The following is a 12,816-nucleotide window of genomic DNA, read 5'->3' on the forward strand; positions in this document are numbered from 1 at the left end:
TTGTCGACTAATTAAACCTCAATAATGGAAAGATCATAAGCAACAAATCAAAATAAATCAATTTTTGTAATAGAATTATGACATGTCTGAAATTCGGATATAGAGGTTGTCTTTATTATATAATATATGCAATAAAATAAACAGTTCTATAATTAAATGTTTTAATTCTAAGACTGAACAATACATAATTTAGAATAAATCTGAACAAAATAATATAATTTTTATTGTAATATAATTTGGTATAAAATATTGTTTATTATATTTATATAAAATATTGTTATACTATACTATAAATATTGTTATATTATATTATTTATATATATGTTAAGATCAGTCTTTTTCAAAATAAAACGTTATATATGAACAATTTAACTTCTAAGTTTAGCAGGAACTTTTATAATTGCACAGTTATAAATTATCTTAAAAAAAAACTAACTATATCAAACATAAATGCAATTGATATATTACTGACTAGCAATATTAATATTCCTAACAGTAAATAATAATGTCACAAAGTAAAGTACTATATTGTACATAATAATAGCAGCAAAATATATCATTTTTATCAAGAGCAAAGTAAAAAATCATATTGATGTCCTGAAAGTAATTTAATATAAAGTAATTTAAAATAAAGTAATATAATATCTGTAAAAAGCAATCATTTTCCATGATTAACTTTATGGCAAATCTAAAATTAAATGAAAAAGTTGGAAATTTTCCATGGAAAGAGAAAGCATAACAAAATTTAATTCTTAACTCGTGTAATTTTCTGATTGTGATTCATCAATCTAATTGTTATTTATAGTTTCCTTCCTCCTGTTTCGACCACCATCTCGATCCATTGCATAACGTAACCAAGATTTAATTGTTTCTTCGGTTATCTTATAAGAGGTTTCTTGATTAGTGCTTGCGAATCCTATAAAGATGCGGATAAAAAAACTCAATTTTACAATATGAAAATTGCATCACAATTTATTTTCAAGAATCGTAATTGTAGGCTTACTAAGAATGAGTTGGCATACGGCATCAAAAGATTGAAGACTTGTTTTCGCTCCTCTTCCTGCCCAGTTTAATTTTTGTGCTAATTCATTATGAGCAATCCTTCTGAGAATTCTCCGTGTGTGATCCGCTTGCGAAGTTCCTCCAAGGCGGCGAAAATGATTTACCTAAGAACAAAAATAAAATCATCTTTAATTTTTTAGCTAATTTTCTTTGAAGATAGCCATGAATAACGGAAAAGTTTTCGTTTTTCTTATAACGAAATGCAAACAGTTTAGAAAAACAAAACATAAAGGTTTTACAATTTTAAGAAAGAACAACATAAATCAACATATATAATTGATGCTTACGTAAAGTGCAAAGACAGATTTTTGTTTCAGAAGTTCATTGAAAGTTGAAAGATTTCTCAGTGATAAGGCAGGTATAAGAGTCTCTGTTTTCTCAGGTAACTTTTCTTCTGTAACGTTGTCTGAACAGTTTGTTTTTTATACATTTGATGTCTTTTTTTATGCTACCTATGTCATACTTAATATCTTCAAATGTAATAACAAATTTTGTGATTTGACCTGAAAGCATGTTTGATTATTAGCATTTTAATGTTTGTAATAGTAAGTATTGATTTTCTCCTGAACAATAGTAAAAGCTTATTTTACCTTCAGATAAACTTGTATTCGCTCGCGGTTCTGACGTTGTTGCTACTCTTGCCGCTGTCTTAAGTACAGACGAATGCGAACTCATTTCTTTATCGATATCTATAAACATAAGTCAGAGGTTATCAAAATATTCTATAATTTACTAAAAACATAAAAACATTTGTGTTATGTAATTTACTTTGGATATTATCATTACTAGTCGGTAATTTAATAGGTTCTGGTTCAGGTAAAGGTTTGCTTTTTTTTCGACATTGAAACTTGTTCTTTGAAATAAAATTTCGATTTCTATCTATCTTATCATCATTTTCACTGGATAAAGATGCTTCATCAGATGATATTTCAGATGCAGATTTTGATGCATAACGCTGATTTGGAAAACGATTTCTTTTATTTATTTTGTTTTCGATTACCTCCGTGCCTGTTTGAATTTCATCAGTATCTAAATACTGATATCCATCTTTTTTTGATTTAGCTTTTGTTAAGAGATCTATAAATTATACTAATTAGTTTCATATCAAACTGAGCTTTCAATTCCCGTGAGAAAAGAGATAATAAAATAAAAGTCAAATTTAAATTTTGAAAATATGTTAACAGTTATTATTAAAAGTCTATTTTAAAAAAACATTAACCTGTTTGATACAAAACTCGACATGAATGTGTTTTCCAACATGATTTTGGTGTTTCGAAAGTTGTAACTGCCTTCCAAAATCGAGTTCCTTTATATTGAGGATAGAATGTTTTATGATTTCCATCAGTTAACCAGGAAGTTGGTATCACTTCACAACTTTCTTCGTCAGGAAAATCCACTACAGAAAACATTTTTATCTATAAATAAAAAGAAAACATAAATATTAAAATATTATATAATTGTAGATATTATAACAAGAAAGATATAATCTTATACCTTTCTTTTTTTACGGTGTATGCAGAAGAGGAAGACATATCGAGAAAAGAGACTGTTTCAAAAGAACATTTTTACAGAAAACAGAGCTGATATTCATCAAACTTCATATTGTTTGGATAGCGATGAAACTTTAAATATTTTCAAAAGTGATGAAGAACATGGATAACTGTACATATCTTCTATTTGCAAATATTTTAATCCAATAATATATATATCCTTATTCAATTCGACAAAATTGTAAATTACTACAATGTTATTGTCTTTCATGCTGACACAGTTATTTCCGGAAAACGTTGATAAAGTGATGGCAGTGCTTTTCACCTTCCTGAATTGTTGTACATGACAAGGAAAATCAGTCAGAGGTCCATCTGAATGCCTTGAATTTAATACAACATGATAGCGAAATTTTTTATCTTTTGTGTAATCATGTAATAGTTTTTTGTTTTCTGCAACTAATACATGTGAGCTCTCTGACAGCCTTTTCACTATTTGCTGTAATGGTTGATTAGAAGTTCTCTTTAACTGAAAATGAAAGGACTCAAAAGGGAAAGCACTAAATGAGTCAAGAATGCCATATTTCTTTGCATCAGCTGTTAAATGTGTTAAACAATGAACATTATAAACAACTGTGTCAGCACCATATAATTTAGACCAGTGATTAACAAAGGATCTCAACAAATCGGAAGCAAAATTAAGATAATGTACAATTAAACTCGTACTACATAAGATAGTGGAAGCTACATGTAGTAACAAAAAATGTTTATAAATTGCGAAAGGAACATTGTTATTTAAAACAACTATTCCAGAATACAAAAGGAATTGCCGAAATTCTGATGCTTTCCAATATGCAATTTCCTTTAAGCTACGTGGTTTCCTTTGAAACTCAATTGGGAAATGCATTCTCTGAGCAATTAATTCATTGGAGATGCAGTGAATAGAATTAGTTGATAATCTAACACGTAGATCTCATTTTAATAACATAATTAGAAGCTTACGCATGCATCCAAGATTAACCAAATGCATGTAATCCAAAGGAATTTGGGAAACTAACCCAATATTTAATTCTGACAGAGGAGATATTGACTTATGATGATCTGGATCTGACATTGAAGCAAAACTTTCATCAGTACGTAATGGTGCATTTTGTAATGGAAATGTCATTCTATGATTTATATATACACCTTCTTGTTCATATCGGTCACAACCTGAATATGCATTAAATAACTTGCAACATTTGATCATACAACGTGCTGGAGTGTCACAGATAAAAGCTCTGATTACAACTTTAAATTCCATTTGACTTCTGTCATGGAAAAATCCATTTTCACATAATTTTTTGAGTTCTGGTACGAAGTCTTCAAAATAATCAGTAATTGGTTCTGGCTTACTTTCACCAAGAAACAAAGAAACTAAAAATGGCTCATACTGATATTGTTTATCAATAACATAGCAAAGTATTGGCCAAAATTGCTTTGAGGAACTTTTATATATAGGTATTCCATCAACATTAAAAGTCAATTGAATAGTGTCGCCATAATATTTATGCTTCATTTGTAAATTGGGAATGATACCGATATAATGCAAATCACAACTACTGCCTAACTTTCTTACAAGTGTTGTCCTACTTGTTTTTAATAGGGTACGTGCATCTCTGGGAAGATTTTCAATATTTGTGTGTACTTTCAGAATTTTTAATAACTTGTTTATCGATGAATGCTTAATATTTTCTTTGATGCACCATTTTTGTATTTCACTTTTTATAGATGTATCACTATTACTCTGTGACATATTGTCATTTGAAAATGATGCAGACTCATTATCGAAATTATTATTAAGATTTTCACAATAATCATTAGTATCATCAGAATCACTTTTTAAATCATTCACACAATTTTCATATAAATGATAATTATTACTATCTATATTTTCATTATTATTATCAATCAATTGATAGAAATCGTTTGTGTTATTTCTTTGATAAGTGACATCTTTTAAATATGATTCCATTGCAATTTTTACTCCCTCGCTATCTTCCTTTAAAAATTCTTTCATATGGACTTTGACCCTTTTCTTAATTTCTCTATACTTCCGGGCTCTGTGTGCCATTTTTAGTTCTACAATAAAAATAGATAATCAATTAGAAATTACGTGATATTAATTATGAATATGCATCATATTCAGATGATAATACATATAGGATAATAATAACTATAACAATGACACATCTATTAGAAATTGCCAAAGAAAAGATTAGAAGAATATAGAAATACTATAATAAAAAATTATTAATAATTATTTATAATTATTAATAATTTTTTACTAATAATTAAGTACTTCAAGTATTTCAGAAAAGTCGACGAAATTATTGAACGATTTTATACTGACTATATTTTTGATGCTACGTTTAACTTCCTAATATAATTTTCTGCCAAGCAAACACGATTATTTTAGGTTAAGAATTACTTTCCGTTGTTAACTGTCAGTAAATACCATAAATATCTTTATACAAACAAATAAAAATGTTACTCACTTGTAATCCAAACAAGAGCACAATTCTTCTTTTTCTTATTTTAATTATTAAACGTCCATCCTCGTCTAAATTGTTTGAAATGCAATACCACGCACTAACACAAGCACCCATAAAACGATCCGAATGGCGGTTGCGATGTACGCGGTACGCGGCCCCGTCAAAACAAAGATGAAGGGATATGCATGCAAAGAGGAGCCATGTCTGTGTGCGCTCAGCGCCACTCATGTATCAAAGAAATTTCTTAAATATGCATATATATCATCCTTGAGAAAAATTATTGGCTGGTTGGTCTAACGTCGGCTAAACGTCATTCAACAAACGGTTGGTCTAACGTCGGCTAAACGTCATTCAACAAACGGTTGGTATTGCGTCGTCAATCGATTAATAATGTATACTAAAATAGTTAAAAATACTGCAGACAGATTTTAAAATAGTTAAAATTTACAAAGAAACACAACAATGTCTTTTCATTCGTATCAAATAAATAAAAAAAAAGCTGTCTAACTGATTCATCGGATTGTAGCATTTTAACAATGTCGGTCCAACATTGTTTTCCCAACTGCCGATGCTTCCGATTAAAAGCCAACCGTTGGTCAACCAATATGTGCTGCTCGGGAACTATTAAACAATTTTCTGTTATCTAATCAACATCGCTATTTTATAAATTATTTACAAGTTTAAGAAATTGATAATGATTAAATAATTTAATTCATAAAAATTAAAATTTTATATAAATATTAAACTCCATATCTTAAGTAGACAATAAACGGATAATTTTAACTTTTTTCGGATAATTATTTGTCCGATTTTTGAACACTCAATTCAATATCTGAATTTCCTGTGTTGGGATTGTATCAGACAAATTAATCTGATAAAAATAGTTATTATACCTTTAATATTACTAACCGCTTTTTCCAAGCTTTATATAATCATCGTGATTAAAACTTAAATACGGGATAGATAACGCAACGCGCGCCGCATAGTGGTAAACGAACGAAGTAGCGATTATCAAAAACTATCTTTTGTAATGTTTTTGAAATGTTGCTCTAACATTCTCATAAAATATTACAATCCCATATTCCAATAATGTCTCAACAATATTTCATTGCAACTTACAAGATTGTAACATTGTTGCAATGTAATTGCAATGTTCTGTGCTGTATGGGAACTTGAAAAAAATTAAAGCGAAAATTTTTGAGAACGATACTAATTTTAAGTCTCTTCCGTTCCTCCGATAGCTTCTTATTTCGCTATATAGTCTTATATATCTACCCCTTTGCATATTTAATCCTCCACCATAAGTTTATTATTTTAGTTTTTACGCTGTTGGCGCTAGTAGGATGAGACGAATTGTTAAGGTTATATAAAGGAAGGTTAAGTCATCACTTCTCGTTACCCATGATGCTATGCAAAGAATCAATTGCGTGCGCAGTTGCTATATAAAAGAGATACTAAATATTGAAAAGAAATGCTAAATAAGGTAGACTCTCGCGGCCTTTCGCAATGCATCATAGGTAATGGGGGATAATATATAGGATAGGTTCAATATATGATTTAAGGCCGTATTACACTACGGGTTGCGGGCTTGGTTGCGGTTGGTGTTACGGTTGACGATTACGGATTGACCAATCAGAACAAAACAGCTTGTCGGTTGATTGGTCAATCCGCAACTATCAACTGTAACCTTAACCGTAACCGAGCCGACAACCCATAGCGTAATACGGCCATTAGGGCCAATTTCACCAAGTCTGGTTAGATGAACGGTTAAAATTAGCAGGATTCCAACTGAAATGATATGAATGCTTGGTTTTTCTTCACCTCTATTTTCTGTTGGCCACCCTGCTAATTTTAACCGTCGGTTTATCTAACCGGATTTGGTGAAATTGGCCCTTAACTTTCTTTTATATAATCTTAACGGATTGTGACCGATTCTTGCGTCACTATGCAGCTGGGGTTGGGGCCGAAGCGAGAAGCGAGATACTTACAACAAAGACGATGTTAGTACTGCTCTCTCTAGTCCAGATATCTAAACGTAGAATCACTCATTTTCTGAAAGCGGTATTCATAGTACTCCATAGACAGTTCTTCTTTTCAAGAACGTCTTGTCTCAACACAATCAATACATCGCCATCTACGAATGCTAAACGGTGCTATGAGTACGATCCTAAAACATGCGACCGTGCTTATATATGTACTTGTTCCGTGAATATTAACCGAGTTCATCTCATCAGGTGCTGAGATACAGGAAATCCCAAATCTAGGAAAATAGTTTTCGAGATAATCGAGATTTGTCAAAAATGCCCAAAGAACAGAGTAGCAAAACAAAATACATGCAAAAGTACGTTAAAAATTGGGAAAATGATCCAAATTTTAAAGGTATATCATCACCGAAATTTAATGTGAATTTCCTTGGAGATCGAGAATAAATTTCATGCTTGTAAGGTGCTATGCTAATCTTTTTGTACATCTATTTAAGTATAAATATAACAGAGTACTCGGCAATGTCTTTACACGCGACGTCTTTTTCTTTCAAATTTTCTTTTTAATTACTTAGTGTCAAAACGCTGTCGCATCTTTTGATGTATAACAGCAATCCTAAATTAAATTTAATATGATATAGGGTGGTTGCAAGCGTCTATTGGGGCCCCAACCAAAGCATTTTGTTTCTACTGCAAGACGACTATGAACGCGCACAAAAAAAGTCTTCAAGAACACGGTATGTCAAAAAAGCATCTGCAATCTGCAAATGATAAGCAGATCGTTGTCAATTTGCCGAAAATCGACAAATTCGTCAAAGCGACTCTGTCCGAAAAAAGAAAAGTAGCCGAACTGAAAATAGCGACATACGTAGCTGAGCATTGTTCAATCAAAACCGTTGATTATCTCTCGATTATAATAAAAGGCCTTGACGAAGAATTTAGAGTCTTGCAGGACATAAAGTTACATCGCACAAAATGTTCGGCCCTCATCAAGAATGTTTTATCACCATGCATTCTAGAAGAGCTGCTCGCGGACATCAATCAGTCGTATTATTCATTGATAATCGATGAATCTACGACAATTGATACAAAGAAAGTTCTTTGCCTCATGATTCGTTATTTTAGCAGAACGAAAAAAAAATTGTGACAACTTTCTATCGACTAATTGAAATAGAAGCTGGAACTTCGGATGCCATTGCACAAGCAATACTACGCCAGCTAGAAACTGACAGTCTTAAGCCCGTAAAATTACTCGGTATCGGAGTCGATGGAGCGAGCGTCAATGTTGGGTGCCATCATTCAGTATCAACATTATTGCGGGAAATTAACCCAGAGCTCTTTGTCATAACATGTATCTGTCATTCAATGCATCTTGCCGCGGAAGAAGTCTGCAGAGCGCTGCCAAGACATTTAGATTTCATGGTACGTGAAACTCACGGCTGGTTCTCTCATAGTACTAAGCGACAGATCGAATACGCGGAAATTTACAAAACCCTCTTCGGTAAAATGCTAAAAAAATCGTCAAACTGTCGAATACACGATGGCTAGTACGGCTTCAGGCTATTGACGCGATATTGGACCAATGAGATGGACTGAATTTCAGATTCCAGATCACGCAGTCTAACGAGCATTGTTACACAGCCTTCCAATTGTGCGAAATATATAGTACCGTGGAAAACAAGTTGTTTCTAACATTCCTGAAAAATAGCCTGAAAGACGTTATGGCAGTAAACAGATTATTTCAGTCCGAAAACGTCGATCCCGTCAAACTGTTCGAAGATATGAATAATCTCTTATACACGCATCTCCAAACGCTCATTGTTCCGTCGCGACTTCAAAAAATATCGCGCTATAAACTAGCGACTTTCAACAGCACCTAATGACCTTGTATAGTGCGTAAACTTCGGATATGAGTTCAATCAGTTAAGCACAAATATGAAACCCGAGACAATCGATCACATTAAAGAACGATGTAGAAACTTTTTAATGCTATGCTCGCAGTTGCAAAAATGATTGTCCGAGAATATAAAAATACTGGAAAAACTACCCAGACAGCACAAAACATCCTCAGGATCATCCTGAATATGTCCAGGACGGTTCAGGACATTTGTAGGATGTTTTAAGATATATTATTATAAATATATTTATAAAAATTTAATATGCATACATAATTATTTTTAGTTGTGTCGGTTATTTAATATAATTTAGAAATCTTAAGTATTATAATAAGTATTAATGTCCTATAAATGTCCACTGGATAACCCCTGGATGTCTGTAGGATATATCTGCCCTGTCTATTATATTGGATGTCTTTTGGATTTCCAGAGGACATATACATGTGCAATTAATTGTTAACATTAATTTCGTTTAATATTAATAATTGAATTTGATGCGCACATTTTCATATATCCAAAATTATTATTTATTTAATATTTTATGAGAAATGTTACTGTTCGCAACATTCCAAAAACTTTACAAACAATAGTATTCAACCGCTAGTTCGTTTGTTTACCGCTATGCGACACGCGAACTCGTATTTGAGATTTGGTATGAGAATTATATAAAGTTTGCAAAGAGCAACTGACAGGAAATTACAAATGTAATTATTTTCTATCAGTTCAATTTCTGATGCAATCCCAACATAGGGAATTCAGATATTGGATTGTTTAGAAAATATTACACAACTCAAACCCGGGAGCCAAACCTAAAATATTCATGTACAGCACGAAAGCCTCAAATATTAAAGAACGGTGAACTATTTTTAACATTAGATTTTTAATATTGGCAGTAAATAACAAAACATAATTTTAATTTATATTGAAATTTTAAAATTTGCTCTTTGAAACATACGAAAAATATCCCTAACATATCCTATAAAAATCCTTAGGATGTTCCACAGGATCTCCCTGGATTCTCCAGAGGTTAATATACGGCTATCATTTACTCTTCCTCAGGACATCCAGAGGAGATCCGAGGATTACAATGGGATATCCTGAGGATATCCTACATGTATGTCCTGGATGTCCTTTGGACGTCCTAAGGACATCCTTGTGCTGTCTGGGTATCGACCTTTTCACCGCCCAGTAAACGCTAGATATTCCTGAAATATTCCATTCGTATTCCAAAAGTTCCGTATATATCGAAATAGTAGAGAAATGTTCACAGAACGTTCAAATAATCATGAAATATTCAGAATATTCTATGAACACTACTTGTATGAGCAATAAGGAATATTCAGTGTACATTTTGGTATATGTATGGAACATACACAAAATATTCCATAGAATATTAATGGAACCCTCTTGGATCAATCTTATTGGACATTAGTGAAAACCGACGTACGTACGCATCTCATTACCTGCGCGCGCAGCGACTACGTCTGTGATTGACTGACTCTTGCGTTCACGCATGCGTAAGCCCATATTGCATGCATATCAGGATCTGATTGACTGAGCACGTGCATGTGAGAAGAATTGGTGCCGGTATTACCGGTATTACGATGGTTCATACCTTAGATTTCATTACCAAGAAGTATCAAACATCTTCAAACAAGGAATGTAAATTTGCAGTTTTTGTAAGCGCTTTATGTTATACTGTCAACAGTTGGATGAGTCTGAACGCTTATTTGATACGAAACGCATCTAATCCAAAGAACAGAGTGTAGGTTATCAACTTGCAATAATATATTTGTTATAGGTATAAGATACCTCTGAATTTGTTTGCATTAATTTCGTTATCCATTTTTATTGTTTACAAAAAAATTATAAAGTGCTAGAGATGGTGTTCAGTTGAAAATCTTACAACAGTTGCAAAGCTGTTCTTCCTGCTAAACGCAGTCATTGATTTTGCAAATCTTGCCATTAGCTTTATTTGAGTATTATTTCCTGTGCATTGAAATTACTGAATCTTTCACTGCCATTAAATACTTTGTTTTCATAATCATGTTTTATGGCTGATATTCATAGTCAGTTTTTATATTTAAGACTGTCTTAAGTACAATCTTAAAATGTTATAAGCCAATTATAAACTCGTATTAGCATGTTAAGACATTACTTAAGACAATCTGGAAATAAGAATATGGTAGACTATGAATATGGGCCTATATATTATTCTTATTAACTTTTCATCTACATTTATATATCTTCTACATAATATAACGTATATAATAATGTATAAATGTGCTTAAAAAATTAATTTATTTTACAGAAGTCGTGATAAGAAAAGTACATAGTAATCAAGCAGAGGTCCAGAAAATTATTGAAAAATGGCTTATCAGAGCTAAAGATAAAGTTACGCGTAGCGAAACAGTAGCACAGTGTTCAAATAATGAACATACATAAGATTTTTTCTATTTTTGGCAAACGATTGATTCGAATGATATACAGTTATTTGGTGATAAATTGGTCTTCAGTTATCACTTTGGTTTACAGCAGTTCATTTTAGAAATATTATAAGATCGTTCGAAAAAATATCCCATGAAAATGATTTTTTTTATTAAAGAATTATAAAAAAAAATAGCTTTTCTGTTTGTTATATGCTTTTATTGTATAACTTTTTTTTATTTTTTAAATATAAGGCTATTTGAGCCACTGAGAACGAAGATAATATATAACTGATATATAACTGAATTTTTTCTCATTTTGAGAAACAAAGTTTTGCGTTTTGTATTTTACGTATGTTTTTTATTTTATATTGTTTTTTATTTTATATTGCCTAATATTTATAATCTTTGAATAAATGAATCATATTCATAAATGAATATCATCTAAATAATTTATAAAACCCTTTCTTAAAATAATCTTTACTGTATAATATATCACTCTGAATATATAATGGAATATATATGGGATATGTTCCGAATGTTTTTCAAGCATGTCCTGAGAATATTTTTGGAATATTCAAAATATGGATAAAAAATGGAACATTTCGCGCTTATCTGAATATTCCTTGTATATTCTGTAAATATTCCGGAATGTTTTGGAATATTCTTCGGATGTTAATTTTGGATCGTAGGAACATTTTATAAATATTCCAGGAATATCTAGTGTTTACTGGGCGGAATCGGCTTCTTCTCAGTGAAAGCGGACATCACTGAGATCGCTACGAAGCTTAAGAATAGTGTTTGCACTGATATCGACAGTACAGTCAGGGAATGGAATCTCCTTCACACCGTAAACGTTTCAAATTGTCGAAGTACCGAAAGTTATTGGGCTGAGGTGTACGATATTAAAAACGCAGGCGGAACGAGGCGATTTGGAAATATTTCCAAACTCGTGCTTGCTCTGTTGAGCTTACTATTTTCAAACGCCTCGGTTGAACGGGCTTTTTCTATACTAAGTATAGTTAAAGATAAATTACGCAACAAAATGTCGGTTGCAATGGTCGAGGCGATTATGCATATCTGAATCACGCTCTGCATTGATTGTTGCGATTTCAAGCCAACAGGTTCTATGTTGAAGCGTTTTAATTCCGAAAATATTTACAACAACAATAATGACAGCGACATTGGAACCCTTGATACTTTTCCTGATAACTAAGGCCGAAACTTAGATATTCATGGACCGCATTTATCCCAGAAATTATTTGTAGCCAAAGAGCCAACCAAAGTTAGTTAATAAGTTAGCTAATAAGTGCATTTGCATAATAGGGTAAATAAAGTATATGTTGATTATTTTTGTTTATATACTAAATACGTGAAAATACTTTTCGTTTAATATGTCTTTAATTTCTCCTTTTCCTTAAAAATTAAGG

General features: G+C 31.8%; 1 protein-coding gene and 1 long non-coding RNA gene across 7 annotated transcripts; one reads left to right on the forward strand and one right to left on the reverse strand.

Moving 5' to 3' along the window:
* Positions 1-348: 348 nt before the first annotated feature.
* LOC138937107 (uncharacterized) lies at positions 349-5,702 on the reverse strand. 6 transcript variants are annotated; one of them, XM_070303034.1, is made up of 8 exons: positions 5,087-5,702; positions 2,557-4,670; positions 2,282-2,477; positions 1,831-2,139; positions 1,653-1,751; positions 1,350-1,565; positions 1,004-1,166; positions 349-916 (listed from the first exon to the last, which is right to left on the reverse strand). In XM_070303034.1, the coding sequence occupies exon 2, from the start codon at positions 4,660-4,662 to the stop codon at positions 3,523-3,525; it is 1,140 nt and encodes a 379-aa protein (XP_070159135.1). In that variant the 5' UTR covers positions 4,663-4,670; positions 5,087-5,702; the 3' UTR covers positions 349-916; positions 1,004-1,166; positions 1,350-1,565; positions 1,653-1,751; positions 1,831-2,139; positions 2,282-2,477; positions 2,557-3,522. The 6 variants fall into 6 exon arrangements, with proteins under 6 accessions (XP_070159135.1, XP_070159136.1, XP_070159137.1 ...); XM_070303036.1 differs by having other exon boundaries at positions 356-916; positions 3,608-4,670; XM_070303040.1 differs by having other exon boundaries at positions 372-916; positions 3,608-4,670.
* A 1,267-nt stretch (positions 5,703-6,969) lies between these two features.
* Positions 6,970-9,253, forward strand: LOC138936902 (uncharacterized). The gene is made up of 3 exons (XR_011447441.1): positions 6,970-7,242; positions 7,318-7,523; positions 7,707-9,253. It is a non-coding gene; the product is annotated as an uncharacterized lncRNA (long non-coding RNA).
* Positions 9,254-12,816: the final 3,563 nt, after the last annotated feature.

This window comes from Polyergus mexicanus, unplaced genomic scaffold (assembly GCF_030449975.1).
Source record: "Polyergus mexicanus isolate NDT 795.1 unplaced genomic scaffold, iyPolMexi1.0 SCAF_10, whole genome shotgun sequence".
In the NCBI taxonomy this organism is placed as follows: Eukaryota; Metazoa; Arthropoda; class Insecta; order Hymenoptera; family Formicidae; genus Polyergus; species Polyergus mexicanus.